This window comes from Patella vulgata, chromosome 5 (genome assembly GCF_932274485.2).
Source record: "Patella vulgata chromosome 5, xgPatVulg1.2, whole genome shotgun sequence".
Classification (NCBI taxonomy): Eukaryota; Metazoa; Mollusca; class Gastropoda; family Patellidae; genus Patella; species Patella vulgata.
In genome coordinates this window covers 72,971,894-72,992,707 of record NC_065883.2, presented here as the reverse complement: position 1 = coordinate 72,992,707, position 20,814 = coordinate 72,971,894, and the positions used below count along the sequence as shown (strand labels likewise).

Genomic DNA, 20,814 nt, shown 5'->3' with positions numbered 1-20,814 from the left:
AAAACCACATGCAGCAATAACAACCTCTTAAGAGATTAAAATACGTTTTAATAACTTCACGACGGAATATACTTCAACCTGCGAGTTTAAAACGTACAACAGAGTCTTAAGGGATTAAAATACGTTTTAATAACTTAACGACGGAATATACTGCATACTGTGAGTTTAAAACATACAGCAACAACAGCCTCTTAAGGGATTAAAATACGTTTTAATAATAACTTAACGACGGAATATACTCCATATCCTGTGAGTTTAAAACGTAAAATAACAACAGCCTCTTAAGGGATTAAAATACGTTTTAATAATAACTTAACGACGGAATATACTTCATCCTGCGAGTTTAAAATGGATTAAAGAGGTTACAGCGTAACGCATGAATGGCAGTACCACGAAACCTTGTATAGCTGCAACGTTAAATAAGTGCATGAGGTTTTGTGTTACTCCATAAAATTGTTATTCGGGCTACGATTATTGTAATGTAATTCTGTTATGCGATTTTGTAATGATATAATATAATCCATTGGAATCATCCACTTACAGCAACAATGAGTTCTCCGACAGTATCCATGGTCGAAGATTGGCTTGATCAAAATCCCGAGGCGTTTCAGGACTATTTCTTAAAGAAAGCCGACCTGGCATTAGTCAACCGGTGGCTGGTGCAACATGGATTCCACAATCTCCAGGAATATATCTCTGGGCGACTGGGTTCGGTGTCCAACGAGGGCAGCACTCCGTCATCGCCGATCATATCCGAATCCGGAAACTTTGACTTTAAACACAGTCGATCGAATTCTAAGAAACATCTAAGGCACGATTTTGCCAGATCTAAGATGCGGAACATGTTTCGGACGTACGAACCGTCTACGTCTCCGGATTCGGGTGTTGATGCAAGAAGGAGCAGCCTAAAGGAAATGAGACAATTTCGATCACTTCCGCCCAATTCCGTGAACATGCTCAGTATGTTGATACAATCAAGAGTGCGTTTACCGCGATATCCCAGTAAGGATATCGACAGCAAGCGCGAACTGCGATTTACCAATGAGAAGGAATTCTTTCTAGAAATAGTCAAGGATATCTCTAACGATCTGGATCTTAGAAGTTTAAGCACGAAAATTGTGGCTAACCTGTGCGTTTTGGTTGACGCAGATAAAGCGTCCATTTTCATGATAGAAGGAAAGAACACCACTAAACCGACACTTGTGTCTAAAATATTTGACGTTCATGCTGGTTCCGATATGTTACCCTCCCTGACCGGGGACGGTAGTATACGGATGCCGTGGGGAAAAGGGATTATTGGTTTTGTAGCAGAGACAGGAGAAACAGTTAACCTGGACGGAAACGCTTGCAAGGTAAGACACCTTTATTATTTATTTGACTTTTATTTGTTGATATTTAATTTGATGATATTTAATTTGATGTAATCATCTATACAGAGCAATAAAATCAAACCAATGAATGACTGCTCTAAGTAGCAACACAAACCAGTCAATGGTTGCCCTAAGTAGCAACACAATCCAGCCAATGGCTGCACTAAGGCGCAACACAATCCAGCCAATGGCTGGCCAGCCAATGGCTGCACTAAGGCCCAACACAATCCAGCCAATGACTGCTGTATGAAGCAACATAATCCAGCCAATAGATGATCTAAGACGCAGCACAATCCAGCTAATGGCTGCCCTAAAATCTAGACGAACGGCTGCTCTAAGGAGCAGCAAAATCCAACCAATGTCTGCTCTAAGCCGCAACAAAATCTAACTAATAACAGATTTAAAAAAATAAAGATAAATTGCACACCATAGAGCAGTCCGAATATAGATATCAGCAAACCACAGATCTACATATTAGGAAACGATGTTAAAAAGTACGTCTTAAGTTGTTTTTAAAAAGTTGGCTTTAAAAAGTACACCTTAAGTCGGCTTTAAAAACTACGCTATAAAAGTTGGCTTTAAAAAGTATAACCAGTAACCCTTAAACAGTTCCTTAAAAGGGGTGGAATTCCATTCTATAAATATACCACAACATATGACATAGAACGTTGACCAGAAGGAAATGTCTCGATTCGATCTTGGTTGCTTATCCCTAAAGTTTAAAAAAAACACACACACACACGCACACTAACCGAAATACCACACCCTGTAATTAAAATGCGATTACAATTTAGTGCCGTCATTTTTCATCTCTAGAAATTGTTACGATTCGATCTTGCAATGAAATTTGTTAATTGAACTGTGATATACCGTTTGATAATGACTAGAGGAGACTAGTGAGTGTAATTGTATTCCATAGAACTGTATAATCCTGCTATCTCTAAAAGGTAAATAGAGCACACACCGAACAGACCACACATTAACAATTAAGAATAGACTGTAATTTTCTTTTTTTTTTATTACATTGGGTCGATGGAGTACAAAATCAAAAATATAACGAAACGAAACGTAACGCATATGGGGTGACACAAGTCACAAAGTGTAACTAATAATTATACTAGACTGTGTATTGAAACGTGGTTTGTAAATGTAACAGATGCCTAAACTTTGTTATTTGTCCTTCAATGATTTGTTTAGACGACCGGTTAAAGTGGGTGTGTAAGATATATTATAAAGAATAAAACTGGTTATGATATAATACATGATAGAGAGAGAAATGGGTTTTAACGTCCACTAACACCATATAGGTCATTTCGGGACTAACATCTGGTTCAATTTTATTTCAATAATTCGCTAGCTCGTAGAGGTTTTTAGCTGTGAGGGGAAACCGGAGGACCAGGAGAAAACATATGAGGTTGGGCAGGCGACCCTACTCCTTGTCACGTACAACCGGGGAATCAAAAGCACACTAATTGACATTCTGGTCCAATGCGCACGCGTTAACCATCACTCCAATACATCACATGGTATATTCACCATTAAAAAAACAAAACAAATTGTCCAGTCGACACTTGCCCTCGACGGCAATTGCCCAGTCCACACTTGCCCTCGTCGGCAATTGTCCGAGGCCCGAAATGCTTTAAATTATTTACATATTTGTGTTGAACCTTGGACTGCACCTTTAAACGGTACCTATAACCTGTTAATAATCTCTAATGTCGACCTATTTATTATATATCACCGTCATATTCTCCTGACAGTATGGATCCATTAATATTAACACACGCGATTCCTTTCCGACAACTCATCAACGCCTCTTGTTATTTGTGACACAGAAATCTTAATACGACCAGGCTTGGCTTTGATTTTCTTTAAAGTGCAACAATGATAAAATAGGAATGCTGCGAAGATATGCTTACCAAAATGATGCCACTGCTAAAGACCCCTACGCGGAAACGAATTATTGAAATAAAAATGAACCGTAGGTTAGTCCCGAAATGACCTAGTTTGTGTCGAGTGTACGCTTAAGCCTCCCTCTCCCCCTCATTTGCCGAGAAAGTTCATCCAGATTTTCCGGCGTGGTTTCCCCTTGTCAGTGATGCAGGACGGAGGGCCTGACAAGGACAGCTGTCTAGTCGTTCGGATGGTATGAAAAACCGAGGTCCCGTGTACAAATTGACGTGCACGTAAAAGATCCTTTGGGCAGATGGAATTCGATATAAGAGTAGGCCGTAGCGCCGCTGCCCGGGCGAAATTTCCCTCATAGCACACTGTATGGCTCATGCCCGTCTTCATTAGCCCAGTTTAGGAGCAGAACAGTAGGACGTTAAACCCCATTTCATTTCATTTCTCCCCCCCCTCTCTCTCTCTCTCTCTCTCTTGCACCATATTCCTTGTCAGACTGAAAACCCTAAAACAATATCTCGGCACTACACCGGGATCTACCCCAGACCTCCTGGATTGCGAAAACTGCTCACTTGTGAAGATGTCTATTTGAAAATATATTGCTACATTTGGTCCATATTTTCATATTATTCATTATAATTATCTGTATGCATCAACCATATCGCTTTTCATAAATCCCATTCTGTGAAACCCCCCGTATCTACACGCTGGGAGTTCTGTAGGACGGGCCCGTAGCCACGGGGTGGGGGGGCTATGGAGGGGGCTGAGCCCCCCAAAAATCGAATTAGCCCCCCATATATTTTGCCAACAATAATGATTTCTTAGGACCGTTCTTAGCCGGCCACACCCTCAGCCCCTCCAAAAAATTCCGTAGCCCCACCCAATTCTATGAGCTGGCTACGGGCCTGCTGTAGGCCATTCATTACATTAGAGACCCACCACTTTGACCAAATTCATCCATTAAGATAATTATGCTTTTGGATATTACATATTGTGAATATTTATGCTGATTAATACCAGCTTTGATATATGTTTGTTTCAAATTCGCCAGAGAATTAATTACTTTAATATTTATGAGATTGTATCTAAAACCATTTAGATGAATTATGATTGTTCATACCTATGAATCCTATAGATAATCAGGGGGGTTGGATGGCTGAATGGTTAGCACGTGCGCGCTGTATCATAATGCCTGTCATTGAGTCAACTGGCTTGGTTTCGAATCCCCGGTTGTACGTGACAAGGAGTAGGGTCGCCTGTCCAACCTCATGGGTTTTCTCCGGGTTCCCCGGTTTCCTCCCACTGCAAAAGAACCCTACGCGCAAGCGAATTATTGAAATAAAATTAAACCATATGTTAGTCCCGAAATGACCTAGTTTGTGTCGAGTGGACGTTAAACTCCATTTCTCTCTCTCTAAAGATAATCCCGCCGTGTCTTAGTGTACACACGTGGTTAGTGCTAAATGATAAGACCAGCTCAATTTTTCGTCATAGGTCACGAGATGTAAACAGGCCTAGCGATAATCCCAACCAAGGACCTTATTTTTAGAATATGCAATTATAAGTTTCTGTGTGAAGATTTTCAGATGATTTTCTTGGAGATCAGTATAGTGTTTCCTGATGATATTGGATGCACTTGCTGCTGTTGCGCTAAATGGAACTACAAAAGGGGCTATTGAGCTAGCCGTATGAATATTCAAACCTAGGGGGGCTGTTGTTTTCAATTTGTCAATCCAGAATTTTTCTCTTGTTAGCCTAAACGTTTTAATTTCTTCTGTAGTTTCAAAGTCGCTCTTGGTCTTTTCTATCGACAATGAGATCATTTAGCACTGACCGGCCATTGACTGCAAGATGAGTAAAGTACTAACTACGTCATTGTTGACCCGAACCAATTGATTTCAGTCAGTCCTTGACCTCAGTGCACAAAAGAAAGGGTGTACGCCAGGAGGATAGAATAACAAAGATACATGTCCCCGAATAGAACGTGCATATTTTATGAATGCGAGTTAAATGAGCCGGATGTTTACGTTTCGACTTTAAAGTAAGCCATAAAAAAACATACAATTCACATAGGAGTGTGTCCTAGAAATACGGTGGTAGGTGATCATACGTAGAGCTTGAAATATACGTACATATCCTTTAGATGTGTGTGGTCTGAAAAGATGTCGTCAGCGTCACGCGGGGCATCTGCTTATTAGCGTGGGGTTATGGCGGGGACTGGCTGAAGTTGGTTCTTTAACGTCGGCTTCCATTAGAGTGATATCGCGGGGGGCACCGATTTCTTGAAAGTGGTTGAGATGCTGAGCTAGCCTGGAGTGCGCGTGTTCGATCCCAGAATTAGCCGAGAAATTCCACCGGGGATTTTCCGACGTAGTTTCCCCCCGAGAAGCATAGCTGTCTAGTCATTCGGATGGTAAGGAAAACCGAGGTCCCATGTATACATTGGCGTGCACGTAAAAAAATCCCTTTGCGGTTGGAATTCGATATAACTGTCCCGGCCGTAGTTTCGTTACCTGTAGCAAAATTTCCCCCATAGCACACAGTATGGCGTATGCCCGTCTTCATTAGTCCAGTCGGGGCAGAGAAGTAGGACGTTAAACCCCATTTCATTTAAAGTGCCTCTGTGAGTCTAAGTCCGACCCTGGCGGATTCTATAAGGATACACAATACAATATGCCAAAATGGGACACCAACATGTAGATTGAAACATACGTCAGTGATGTGTGTGAGCTCTAAAGAAGATGGCTGCGTCACGCGGGCCACCTGTTTAGGAATGTGGCGGGTACTTTAGTACACGATACAATACCCAAAATGTGACACCAACATGCGCTGTATCATAACGTCTGTCATTGAGTCGACTGGCGTGGTTTCGATTCCCCGGTTGTACGTGACAACGAGTAGGGTCGCCTGTCCAACCTCGTGGGTTTTCTCCAGGTCCTCCGGTTTCCTCCCGCTGCCAAAAGACCCCTACGCACATGCGAATTATTGAAATATATTGAACCATATGTTAGTCCCGAAATGACCTAGTTTGTGTCGAGTGAACGTCAACCCTCCCCCTCTCTCTCTCTCTCCAACAACACAAACACCTAGACTATAAAGACCTGCTCAACAAAATATCAGTAATAATTGACGCGGTGCCCCTACTTTTATTTAATACTAGATTTAATACTAGCAACAATGTTTAAAACAAATATGCAGATCAAAATTATATATCGTACTTCCTCTCCGCCCCCCCCCACCCCCACAAAAAAAATAACAAAATAACCCTAACAAAACAAATAGCCCATCTAATATACCCACGCCTACATCACGGAATGTCAATAATAAAGAACAATGTACTTGTATTTCATATGAAGGTTGTCAACATGTAATATTAGTGTATGGAGGCTCATATTGACTGATGGACGGATTATAACTAGCAACAGATGGTCAAATTGACTAGTATAGATTTTCTTGACGTCTGTTCACCTAAAGTTCACGGTTAACGCCTTTCTAGGCTACAAGAAAATCGGTACTAGTGCCACGAAGGCCATCAAAAAACAAAATGTCTGATTAACATCTCAGATTATTTTTTATAGATCTCTGTGGTTTTTCAAAGGTTACTGTTACGTGATCTGTTTCCGCAGACTTTCTCATAACAAATTTGGAGTTTCTTGTATTAACCGTCGATTTGTGAAAAGGTCATCAAAACAAAGGATTATTGACCTGGCAGATTGTTTATGGGTGGCCATTCTATAGGCTTTCTAACAACAAATCCCAATAAACTTTCTCGGTCAACACCCGTCTCGAACACGGGACATCCAAGTTAGCGAGCCAACTTTGGGATCGAACCAGCTCCTTACGCGCCACACCACCGTGACTCCCCGGCAATGAGGCATACGCACCACCGTGACTACTCCCTAGCAATGAGGCATACGCTGATCAAACGGGCTCTTCACGATTTGATCAGCGTTAGCGGGCCAACTTTGGGATCGAACCAGCTCCTTACGCGCCGCACCACCGTGACTCCCCAGCAATGAGGCATACGCACCACCGTGACTACTTCCTAGCAATGAGGTATACGCTGATCAAACAGGTTCTTCACGATTTTTTAAATAGAAACATAAAAATTAAGTTAAAAGATACAACAAATTGTTAAGTCCGATGTTGCAACATTCTCAGTCAACTTCGGAATCGAATCAGCTCCTTAAACACCGTTCCACTGTGACTCCCTAGCAACGGGGCACTTCGTTGATCGAACAGATTCTTCACGATTTTTCTAGCTTTGATAACAAAATGAAATTATGAAAAGATATAACAGTTTGTTAATTATAAAAACCAGCCCCTTAGACACAGCGCCACCGTGGCCCCTAGCAACGAGGCATGGCGTTAATAGCAACATACAGATTAAATGCAAGATATAACAATTTGGTAAGTCACTCGGAATTTCCGGGAAATTTGATTATTATACCATTACCACAAGCAATAATCGCAAGGTAAACACACACGCTATCACAGAATCTAACAACTTCATTTCCTGCGGCAATTACACACTAACAATAATGAGGATGTTTTCTGAAATGAAATAAGGTTTTAACGTCCTAGTGTTCTGCTCCTATACTGGGCTAATGAAGACGGGCATACGTCATACAGTGTGCTATGAGGGAAATTTTGCCCGGGCAGTGGTACGATGGCCTACACTTATATCGAATTCCAACTGCCAGGAGATCTTTTACGTCACATCCGAACGACTAGACAGCTGTCCTTGTCAGGCCCTCCGTGCTGCACCACTGACGAGGAGAAACCACGTCGGAAAATCCCGATGACCTTTCTCGGCCAATGCATGGATCAAACACTAGACCTCCAGGCTTCTGATGGTTTAGAACCGAAGTAATTTGAATGTAATGAGACCGTTGGGCTAGTGGTCCTAATTGCAGGATGGGTGTGGTACCCTAAAAGAGGTCGCGGTCCTATGGTCAAGTCACCGTAGCCAGCAGGTAACGATCTGGACCTGCGACTTGTCAGGGGGTTACAGGCGACATGGAAAATGTGTTTAAAGTCCTTTATATCCTTGAAAATTAGAATTCTAAGCGCAGTACATCGTCCATGCAACATTCCCATTATTCGCAAAACAAATGCCATAATTGTGTGTTAATAAGACATGCACTTGAAATAACCCTTGGCAGTTGGCATTTGAAATAAGAGTAGGCCGTACCTCTACTGTCCGTTCACCATATCTCTCAAAGGACACGCGGCGTTGTATGATAAGGTCTGTCATTGAGTTATGGGGTTTAGCGTCCCTCGTGTTGGCTTGTAACTACTAATCTATAACATGGACTTATAATATAATCAATTAATTGTGAAACCCCGCAAAGATACTGGTCAATCAACTTAGCCACTCAAATACCAATTTACTTCCGTTTAATGTCATATAGTTTTATAATGAATGGGCTACAACTGGACCAGTAATTGTAAATTACCAAAGCTTTTGATCCGACACCCGTTGATGGCAAACCATAATAAATCGTAATGTTATAAGTAGGTATCAGACCACTGAACACTGCCCAGTTGACGCGTTTAGATATAAGTAGGTATCAGACCACTGACCACTGGACGGTTGACGCGTTTAGTTAATATCATTATTACACCCAGTAGGTATCAGACTACTGACTACTGGTCGGTTGACACATTTAGATATATGATTATCACACCCATTAGGGATCAGACCACTGACTACTATCAATATCAATGTCACACCCATTAGAACGACAGACCATTTAAATCATATCAAGGTTTTGTTTCATTTTCTTTTTGGATCACGAACTGATTTAATGCACTTGGTAATCTTCTTTTTGATGTCGGGTGACACTCTTCAAACAAAATGGGAGTTTGTGTAGCCGAATAAATAACACGTGTATGTTATAGATTCAAGTGGTGTGGTTTCAATTCTCTGCTTGTGCGTGACAAGGAGTAGGGTCGCCTTTTCAACCTCGTGTTTTTCCCGTGTCCTCCGGTTTCCCCCAACTTCTAAGGCCCCCTATAATGAAATTGAACAATAAGTTGGTCCCAACATGACCTATTTTGTGTCGAATGGAAATTAAACCTCTCTCGTTTCGACAATAACGAAAAACAAGGATAAACATCATTTTTAGAAGAGAATCCACTGGTTTAATCTCTCTCTCTCTCTCAACAGACAATTTGGACGTTAAACCCCATTTCATCAATGCAACTGGCAGATTATATATATTCTGTAAGCAATCAGTTAACAGTTCTCTATATTAAATATACACATTTAATTGAAGGAGCTAAATCGCCTTTCTTTGGCACCTAGAAATGGACACAAATGGGTCGCAACAGATATAATAAATGTATTATAAATATATATAAACTGATTTACATTCAATCATTTCTGTTTCTATTGTAATTTCTAATCAGTTATGTTCGGCGAAATACGCGAAGGGTCAGAATTGAATGGCACTCTCTCTCTCACTCTCTCTTTCTCTCAACAGCCATTAAAGAATCCCTTAAGTATTAACGCATGTTTCATTCTCTTTCCAATTATCTAACTAGACCCCAAAACAATTAATCATTAAATAGACGATCAGGCTCCAACAACATTGTTTTAAATAGACGATCAGACCTAACAGCAACTTGTACCCAACAACATTGTTTTAAATAGACGGCCAGACCTAACAGCAACTCTCATTGGAAATGAAATGGGGTTTAACGTCCTACTGTTCTGCTCCGAACTGGGCTAATGAAGACGGGCATACGCCATACAGTGTGCTACGAGGGAAATTTTGTCCGTACAGCGGCACTACGGCCCGCTCTTGGGTTTTTCAACTCATTCCTTGTTAGGCAACACTGACAAGGGGACACCACACCTGAAAATCTCGAGAAACTCCAGGAGCGAGCCCGAGACCTCCCGGTCGTTAGCGAATCTGCGTCTTACTCAGGGGGTTGGATGGCTGAATGGTTAGCGCGTGCGCCTTGTATCATAAAGTCTGTCATTGAGTCAGCTGGTGTGGTTTCGATTCTCCGGTTGAACGTGACAAGGAATAGGGTCGCCTGTCCAACCTCGTTGGTTTTCTCCGGGTTCTCCGGTTTCCTCACACTGCTAAAGACCCTACGCGCACGCGAATTATAGAAATAAAATTGAACCATGTGTTAGTCCCGAAATGACCTAGTTTGTGTCGAGTGGACGGTTAATCTCTCTCTCTCTCTCTCTCTCTCTCTCTCTCTCTTACTCACTGATTCACCGCGGCTGCCAATTTCGCCGAAGTGCGTTTGACACAAACGATGAACTTATTAAAAGGACATGAACTTTTATCTGTAGCGATTTAATCAGTAATATTGTAGGCTGATTTTATTGATTAGGGTTAACTGTAGAATTATAGCATTCATGTCGTGATGTTTATTAAATTACTTCTATAAATATAAACCACTACATGGAGTTAAATAGCTTTTGTGAATAGTTAAAGTACTGGTTATTAGAGGAAATATGAAATAAGGTTCTCCCTGCATTGGCCGAGAAAGTTCATCACGATTTTCCGGTGTGGTTTCCCCCTTGTCAGTGATGCAGGACGGAGGGCCTGACAAGGACAGTGGTCTAGTCATACGGATGGGACGAAAAACCGAGGTCCCGTGTACACATTGGCGTGCGCGTAAAAGATCCCTTGGCAGTTGGAATTCGATATAAGAGTAGGCCGTAGCGCCGCTGCCCGGGCAAAATTTCCCTCATAGCACACTGTATGGCGTATGCCCGTCTTCATTAGCCCAGGTTAAGATCAGAACTATCCCACAAATCAACATCCCCTGCAGACGATATCAAGAAATCAGTGCCACCTATAAGTGTTCGTTAAAATCTTTTGATGGGCCTTTATTTACTCTTTAGAATCCATTATGCAAGAGCTAAATCTGCCTATTGCAGGTCTTACTTTAGGCCTGAAATGTTATATAAACTATTAATTAGACATTAACTAACTTATCCAGACCATAATCAACTCTCGATGTCATCGCTAGCCTGCGATGTTTATTGGATTAGGTTCCGATTTGCTGTTCGACTTCCATTCATGATTTAATCATGAAATGGATAATCGAGACTGTTTTTGATCGTACCGACATTAGTAATAATGATCGAGGCTAGGCCGAAAATTCAATAGCTAAAATCTCGGTTCAGAGTGGATCAATTTGACTGACATTTTCAGCAAATTGCCTTTACATTATCTAGTTTTTAACTATTATAGAGAGAATTGTCAGTTCTTTATTTAATCTCCCATAATGTATCTTTAATTAAATGGTAAATAATCAATCTGGGTACATTTTAGCGGGGATAAAGTAGTGAAAAATTGGATAGTATCCACAAAAATGAAAATGGTGACCAGTGACTTTAACAGGAAGTAACCAGATGTTTCAGTGTGACGACAACCAACAATATAACACACTGTTTATTATCGACTTGATGATAATAACTAGCTTGACTCGAACAGCAGGGGTGTTACACACACTTCGTCTCTTTAAGGGGATCCGTTTTAATACGATTTCGTTTCCGGTTTTCTGATTATAAATTTATAAACACCAGATCACGACGATAACACATTAGAATGATATTTTTGGGTCACAGACAGCTTTGTTCAATCACAAACAACTAAATTAGAAAGAACAGGAATGTTGGAAATCACGATTTTATGGTGCGAACGTGGAGGGTATAAAATATATGTTTTTAACCTATAAAGTTCCGTGAAAGACGTGAAGATATGTCAAGGTTGTACCAGAATGTCAAGAACGCGCAAAAAAAGATGCATTGTGTATGATTAAGATAATGAAAAATGAATATACTGAAAAAATAAGTTAAATTACTTGATTCGCAGCGATATTATGAGTCTTTGAAATTTTGACAATATATAGCCAATTGTCAAGTACAATTGCCTTGATAATAAACGTAGTCACGATTGCCAGATCTTTTATTGGGTGATCACGATTGTCCCTTTACTGACTGAGGCCCCTTTTAACGTAAACCGATTAAACTTACGGATCGGACGAAAAACCCGAGGTCACGTGTACACATTGGCGTGCACGTTAAAGAGCGTTTGGCAGTTAGAACTCAATATAAGAGTAGGCCGTAGCGCCGCTGTCTGGGCAACATTACCCTCATAGCGTACACTGTACGGCGTATGCTCGTCGTCATTGGGGGGGGGGGTATCATAAGGTCTGCCATTAGTCAACTGGCGTGGTTTCGATTCCCCTGGTTGTACGTGACAACCTCGTGGTTTTGCTCCGGGTCCTCCGGCTTTCTACCACAGCTAAAGACCTCTATAACGCACACGCGAATTATTGAAATAAAATTGAGCCATATGTTAGTTCCGAAATGACCTAGTTGGTGTCGAGTGGACGTTAAACCCATCTCTCTCTCTTCATTAGCCCAGTCGGAGTAGAACAGTGGGGCGTTAAACCACATTTCATTTTTACTCTTCAACTAAACTAAGACCTAGACAGTCTAATAATCTAACTAATTAAGATTTATCTACAGTGGAGAAAAAAACCATTGACGGTATTTAACAAATGGAGTCTAGCGGGAAATAATGGAGTACAGTGGTCCAATAATAACATCCTGGTTTATAATATCAATCAATCTATATTATATAGAATTACATAAACAAGTACAAAAGAAAATCAGTGTATACATTGGTGTGCACGTGAAAGAACCCTTGGCAGTTGGAATTGCTGTCCGGGCCAACTTCCGGGCCAACGTAATTCACTGGTGGCTTAGTAAACAAGACGCTCGCTAGCCAGGAGCTCCAAGTGTTGGTCGACAAAGTCCCTCTGGATTTTCCGGTGTGGTGTTCCCTTGTCAGTGGTGAAAGACAAGGTGCAGGGGATATGTTAAACTTCTTAAATGTCCTTTGGCAAGTTGAAGTAACTAAGATGTCTGCATTCGTCTTGATATAGGGGGTTAATAAAAAGCATGACAATGCCATTCGTTGCATTGGCAGTTCTTGGAGATGCTGGTTCACCAACGAGGTGTTCGCGGTGTTGGTCGTGAATGTTGTCGAAACTTCCCGATGTTGGCCGTGAAAGCTCCCCAGGACTTCCCGTTTGATGTTATCGGTGGATGATGGAGGACATAGCAAGAACCACCGTCTAGTACACGTTGGCGTGCATGTAAAACAACTCTCGACAGTTGGAATTCGAAGTAAGAGAAGGTTTAACGTCCATTCGACACAAACTAGGTCATTTCGGGACTAACGTGGTTCAATTTTATTTTAATAGGGGTCTTGAGCATTGGGAAAAACCCGGGAATCGAAACCACGCCAGTTGACTCAATGGCAGACCTTATGATACAACGCGCGCTAATCATTCGGTAGGGGTCTTTAGCAGTGGGAGGAAACCGGAGGACCCGGAGAAAACCCACGCGATTGGACAGGCGACCCTACTCCTTGTCACGTACAACCGGGGATTCGAAACCACGCCAGTTGACTCAATGACAGGCCTTATGAGTACGAATTAGATAAAGAGCTGACCATTCTTGCTATAATAGCTCGCAAATAGATAACCTAAAATGAAAATAATGAAAATGTCATTCAAATTACTTCATTCTGAGCCAAGTTATCACTGTTTGTAGTTTCGACAAGATGTGCATTGTGGTAACCAGGACTCTGGTATATTCGAGACTTCGCCTCTCTTTCCCATTTTTAAATAAAGTTTTTAAAAATGGCGAACCGTTTTAATCTGGTTAAAATCTCAAGTATCCGATGCCACCGAGAGTTGATTATGATCTTGTTTTGTTAATAAATCTCCAATTAATAGTTTATATAACATTTCAGGCCCAAAGAATTACCTGCAATATTCAGATTTAGCTCTTGCATAATGCATGTTTAATGCTGACATATCATATAAACAGTCTGCCTACAACTATTAATATTTATTGAAAACTGTAAATTGTAGATAAATGATGATAACTGGGAACGTAAGATAAATCAACTTATCTGGTGTTTTATCAATCTGGTTAAAACACAGATCCTATTTCGTTTCGTTTTTTTATAGTTCAAAATTTCGTTTTACTTGTCTTTACTACACTAGGATCTGGAAGAGTTATTATATTATCGGCGTTTTGGTTGAAGTGGGGATAAGCCAATGAAACGGTCTGTTACGGCGATTTCTTGGTCTCTGATGCATGGAACTGTGAGTACAAAACTAGAAACGTCAACACTGATTGATTAATCAATGTTTGACGTCAAAGGGTCAAAAGCCGCTCGTACAACCCCTGACACGACCTTCGAAAGTATAAAAAAACGAAACGAAATATAGATCTGTCTTTTTATCAGATTGATGTTTTATTTGAATAAAAACTTATTTATGAAGGACCCCGGCGGAAACAAATGGCAGACAGGCTTTTACATTATTAAATTAATGGATGACAACATGGATGTTAGAGTCGGTAAATATATAGTTCTGAAGCTGACAGAAAACAGACGTCTAGGCCCAGTTTCAATTTCATCCTACTTGGTTTCTAAAACTCAATGTATTTGATACATTAAAACAACAAAAGTTTTATAAAGGGCTATATTTTAGTTAAAAAGAGGCGAACAATTTTGAGAATGCTTTGTGAACCAATCTGATAAAATGTCCAACATAGAGTACTGATTGGCGTTCATATAAGATGAGATGAAAAGAAATTAAATGAAATGGGGTTTAACGTCCTACTGTTCTGCTCCGATTCCGAACTGGGCTAATGAAGATGGGCATACGCCATACAGTGTGCTATGAGGGAAATTTTGCGCGGACAGCGACGCTGTGGCCTTTTTTAATATCACCATTCACAAAAATGTCAATGAATTAATAATCTATCTATCCATCCATCCATCTTTCTGTCCGTCTATCTATCTGTCTATCTATCTGTTTGTCTCTCTATCCATCTATCTATCTATTCATCTATCTATCTGTCTCTCTATCCATCTATCTATCTATTCATCTATCTATCATGCACTTTACTCAGTGCTACTTACAGCCGTTATAGCAATAATTTGTGCTACGATGTTGAGTGGACATTACCCCCCCTCTCTCTCTCTCTCTCTCTCTTCTTTCTCTCTCTCCATCCAATCAGCAAAAACATAACAACTAATATAATATGATGACAGATGATACACTATGATACTATGATACATTATAACCTTATCTCGTGACAAGATATCACTAAGGAAACGCTGTTTGATACCTAATATCAAATAATTCATCATATTTTCCTTTACAAATTATATGACGGTTTATGATTATACCTGACATGGGCGTAGACTAAAGACATTACCTCTTATCATTGTATTGTCTTATATTTCTAAAGATAAAGTCGATTCCCATCGGGTGGTGTTTCAGTCGTCATATTTTACCTGATATTGTCATAGGAACCAGTTCATCTATTTCTATATTATATTGTAATTAAAGACAAATAATTACAACAATGGGATTTAACGTCCTACTGTACTGCTCCAACTTGGCTAATGAAGACGGGCATACGCCATATAGTGTACTATGAGGGATATTTTGCTAGGGCAGCGGCGCTACGACCTACTCTTATATCGAGTTCCAACTGCCAGGGATCTTTTACGTGCACGCCAAATCGCCAATGTTTTTCGTCTCATCATCCGAACGACTAGACAGCTATCCTTGTCATGCCCTCCGTCCTACACCACTGACAAGGGAAACCACGCTGGAAAACCCCGATGAACTTTCTCGGCCAACACCGGGATCGAACCCGCTAGCGAACCAGTGTCTTATTACAGCTCATTAAAAACGACTACTTTTGTTTTAGCGCTGTACCACGGCAACCAATAAACCCATATGTTGAGATGACCTGGTGGGTTTTCTATATACTACTATCCATTACAGAGAGACAGAGAAATGGGGTTTAACGTCCACCCGAAACAAATTAAGTCATTTTGGGACTAACATATGGTTTAAATTATCTTTAGCAGTGGGAGGAAACCGGACAACGCGGAGAAAACCCACGAGGTTGGGCAGGCGACCCTACTCCTTGTCGCGTACAGCCGGGGAATCGAAACCACGCCAGTTGACCCGACAACAGACCATTTGATACAACGAACACGCACTAGCCATTCGGTCAATCAACCCTCCAATATCCATTACAGACCCATATGGTCTTTCATATACTACAGCTCATTATAAACGATTTGTTTTAACTAACTAACTAATATGTGGAGTTGTCCAGGTGGGTCTTCGGCTTCAACATATAATTAATCTCTCATTGACTCAAAGTATTCAGTGCAGAAGACAAACAGTGGCAACACACGTAGCAGATCATTTATTAATTAGAATTAAGCAATGACTGTCTTCTTTTATCTCTGTACCAGGCTGTCCTTGAAACTCGATGCAAACAAATCACCCTGGTTGTAAATACAATAATAAGCTTAGGTTGTCATCTTGTTTGTCTTCTTATTACTAATCTGTCTTATGCTGCAAACTCGATGCAACAAATCACACGGTTTGTAAATACAATAATAAGTTTAGGTGGGCATCTTGTTTGGTGGCCATCTTGTTTGTCTTCTTATTCCTAATCTGCCTTATTGTGCATTCGGACAGCTCGGGAGGGGGAGAGAATAAATGAAAGGACAATTAGGCTCGTTTTCGCGAATTGATTGTAAAACGATAATACAACATGGTTTAAGACCGAGAAGATGTTTGTTTGGTTTTTTTTCTTCTAAATTTGAAATATTTTTCAATTGGACGTAAGTTAAGGATAAGAGTGGTCTAATATTGTATATTACATGACTTTTTATCAATGCAATTGACGGGATTGTTTCCAGGCTCGTAGGGTTTCCTCTTGTCAGTGGTACAGGATGGAGGGCCGGACAAGCACATCTGTGTATTTTTTGGATGGGACAAAAAACGAGGTCCCGTGTACACAACGACTAGACAGTTGTCGATGTCAGGACCTCCGTCCTGCACCACTGACAAGAGGAAACTACGTGGAAAAATCCCGATGAACTCATTAGCTTAACGTTCAGCCGGACTACGTTTGGACATTAATACAATTAATTTATCTCATAAACTCCATGATATAAATCATTCCACACCGATCCCTTCAATCAGTCGGACTATGTTTTGACATTAAATGCGCGCACTTATACCAATTAATTATAGTCTCAATCGACCTGGAATATTCATTCCCCTGTCTGTGACGATTAGCCATTATCAATCCAGGCGACGTATAATTTAAAGCCATTATACTTTCCTTAATGAGTTAGCTTGACTATAATTTGTATAAAATATTGAACAAAAGTTCTTCCGCTCTGATCAAGTGATTTTCATTATTAAACGGCTGTGCTCTTTCTTCGCGAGGGGGCCGCGGTGGCTTGGAGATTGAACAATGTACTCGAGGTCTCGTGTTTGGTCCCTGTGGTGATCGAGGATATCCCTAGCGATGCTCCGGCGTGGTCTCCCCTTGTAAGTAATGCAGGATGGGGGGTCTGACGTGGAACACCGTCTAGTCCTTGGATGGCACGAAAAAAACGAGATCTCGCGTACACGTTAACCTTGACAGTTTAGAGAGAGAGAGAGAAATGAGGTTTAACGTCCACTCGACACATACTATGCCATTTCGGGCTAACACATGGTTCAATTTTATTTCAATAATTTTTCCTGCGAGTGGGGGTCTTTAGCTGTGGAAGGAAACCGGGGTTGGACAGTAGGCGACCCTACTCCTTGCCACATATAAGCGGAGATCCGTAATCACGCCACTTGACTCAATGGCAAACCCTGTAATCAAACGCGCACGTGTTAACCAATCCGCCACCCAACTCCCCGAAAAGTACGATGTTAAACTCTATTTCATTTCATGCCGTCTATACACGATCTATTAATCTTCATTTTAAATTGCCGCTGTCCGGGCAAAATTTCCCTCATAGCACACTGTATGGCGTATGCCCGTCTTCATTAGCCCAGGTTAGGAGCAGAACAGTAGGACGTTAAACTCCATTTCATTTCATTTCATTTCATTTTAAATTAAACCAGTTTAAGAACACTCGGCAAACCTCAGCAGATTCCAGTACCCTACATCTAGATGTTGAGTAACGGAATCTGCCGAGGTTTGCCGAGTGGTTTAAGAAAAGTTCCATGACCTGCAGTGAAACAACACAGACCGCTGATCAGAAACACGCCATTTCTTTGCAAGTTATTATTATTTAATAAAAGCGCAGAAAGCAATTATAGAAAAGCGTTATGGCGATTAATCAACCGACAAACCCCCTTTGAACCTGTTTATTTTTATCTGTTTTTTAATTAATCGAACTACTGAAGTTGGGAAATGATTATGGAAAACTCATGTCATGTGTCAGTTTTGATTTCTGAAAATAAAACTGATAAAAACGTGTGCGCTTTTTTTTTGTTTATACCTTTATCAGTGAGTTCAGTCGAACTTTATAAACGGATAAATCCGAAATTACGTTTTAATAAAGGTAAACGAACACCGTGGTATTAAAGATACATTATGTAGGATTTGGATAAAGAGTTAGCCATTCTTGCTATAATAGTTCGCAAATAGATAATGTAAAATGAACAATTTGAAAATCTCATTCAAATTACTCTATTGCGAGCGAAGATATTAGCTTTTGAAGATTTGACAAGACGTGTGCAATAATTTCAACCACCGTACTGGTTGTTCGAAGCTAAGTCTCGCTCCTCCATTTTTAGCTTAAATCAAAATATGGCTGAACTGTTCTAATCTATTTAATATCGGAGAAAACCGATGCCATCGAGAGACTTGATTATAGTCTGGATAAGTTAATGTCTAATTAATAATTTAGATAACATTTCAGGCCTAAAGAAAGACCTGCAATAGGCTGATTTAGCTCTTGCATAATGTATGTTTATTATTACAAATATGTCGCCAAAATTAATTATCTCAAATATGACGTACAACCATTAAAGATACGTTATGTAAGATTTAAATAAAGAGCTGGACTTTCTTGCTATAATAGTTCAAAAATAGATAATACAAAATGAATATATTGAAGTTTAATTCAAATTACTTTATTCTGAGCAAAGTTATGAGTGTTGGAAAATGTAGCTTGTTCTAATCTATTAAAATCTCGGCCATTTGATAGTATGGGGTGGTTAAACCATATGTTAGTCCCGAAATGACCTAGTTTGTGTCGTGTGGACGTTAAACCCCATTTCTCTCTCTTTCTCTCTCTCTCCATGCGAAAGACCTGCAATATATAGATTTAGCTATATAACACATCTTTGACAGTGATTCTGATATTATATTATAATACAATAATACCGAGATTACATTCTTTTGGGTTAATATGGCTTCGGTGTTGGCCGATTAAGTTCAGCTAGCATGTTCCACACAGCCCAGTATTACCCGGTGGCACTGGGAGGGACTGCCACCCCCACCCCTCTCCCCGGACACACATATCAATATTTTTTTTAGGGGCCCGGACGGGATCTTGTTCCCCATACAAAGTCATTGGTCAACACGAAGCCCCTGTTCTGTATATCGAATACTGATTAATAGGCCATTTTATAATTCTATCATTAAATCGTACTGCGGTTCGGTAAATCAATGAGAACTTCTTTATCACATCCGCTCCATCCCCGGACTGTAGTGTTATATTAAATAAATGTTATCGAGGCGTTGTAGATGTAAATAGCTTTATATATCAATATAACGATTTGAAGTATTGTCATGTTTTGGTTACTTATTGACATGTTGTCGGCTCATTGGACACTGAGCTAGCGAATAACCAATCCGATTTAAACACAGATCCTATTTGTTTCGACTTTGGGGGGTGGATGGCCGAATGGTTAGCCGAATGGTTAGAACGTGCGCGCTGTATCATAAGGTATGTCATTGAGTCAACTGGCAGGGATTCGATTCCCCGGTTGTACGTGACAAGGAGTAGGGTCGTCTGTCCAACCTCGTGGGTTTTCTCCGGGTCCTCCGGTTTCCTCCCACTGCTAAAAACCCCTACGCGCAAGTGAATTATTGAAATGCGTTTGTCCCAAAATGACCTACTTTGTGTCGAGTGGACGTTAAACCCCATTTCTCTCTCTCTCAAACCTTAGTTTTTCATTGTAAGACCCTCCGTCTTACATTACTGGCGCCTGTATATCGCTCTTAGAGGCAAATTATTCGACTTATCCTTTTTGCGCAGTACTTTTTCCTAAATTTATTCACTACCCGAATGAGCCAAATCCCCGCCACTGTAAAAACGGCCACGAAAACGTGCGAATGTATAATAGCATATTTATCTTTCGTGATATGTGATACCGTCTTCTTCCAATAATACATGAATTAGGATGTTATCGATATTAGGTTGCTAAATAGATTCAATTGAAATTTATCTGGAGAAAATTCTCTCTGGAAAGACTTAAAAACGCATGCACGTATCATTGTGTGTTTAATTTATCGTCCGCTGAACCAAAAAAACCACAATACGCCAAGTTTAAATTAGTCTGTATAAATACCCCAAGGGAACCATTTAACCATAAATATAGTTTAATAATACTGTCTTTTTATTGGATGAAAGATAAATGGTTTAAT

The 20,814-nt window shown here is 40.4% G+C and overlaps 1 protein-coding gene across 2 annotated transcripts in view; it reads left to right on the top strand.

The window, feature by feature from the left end:
• The first annotated feature begins 431 nt into the window (after positions 1 to 431).
• Positions 432 to 20,814, top strand: part of LOC126822339 (dual 3',5'-cyclic-AMP and -GMP phosphodiesterase 11A) — a 147,416-nt gene continuing 127,033 nt past the window's right edge. For both annotated transcript variants that reach the window (XM_050551180.2, XM_050551179.2), the window contains exon 1: positions 432 to 1,352. In XM_050551180.2, coding sequence (XP_050407137.1) covers positions 549 to 1,352 — 804 coding nt within the window. In that variant the 5' untranslated portion in view covers positions 432 to 548. The remainder of the gene's footprint in view (positions 1,353 to 20,814) is intronic.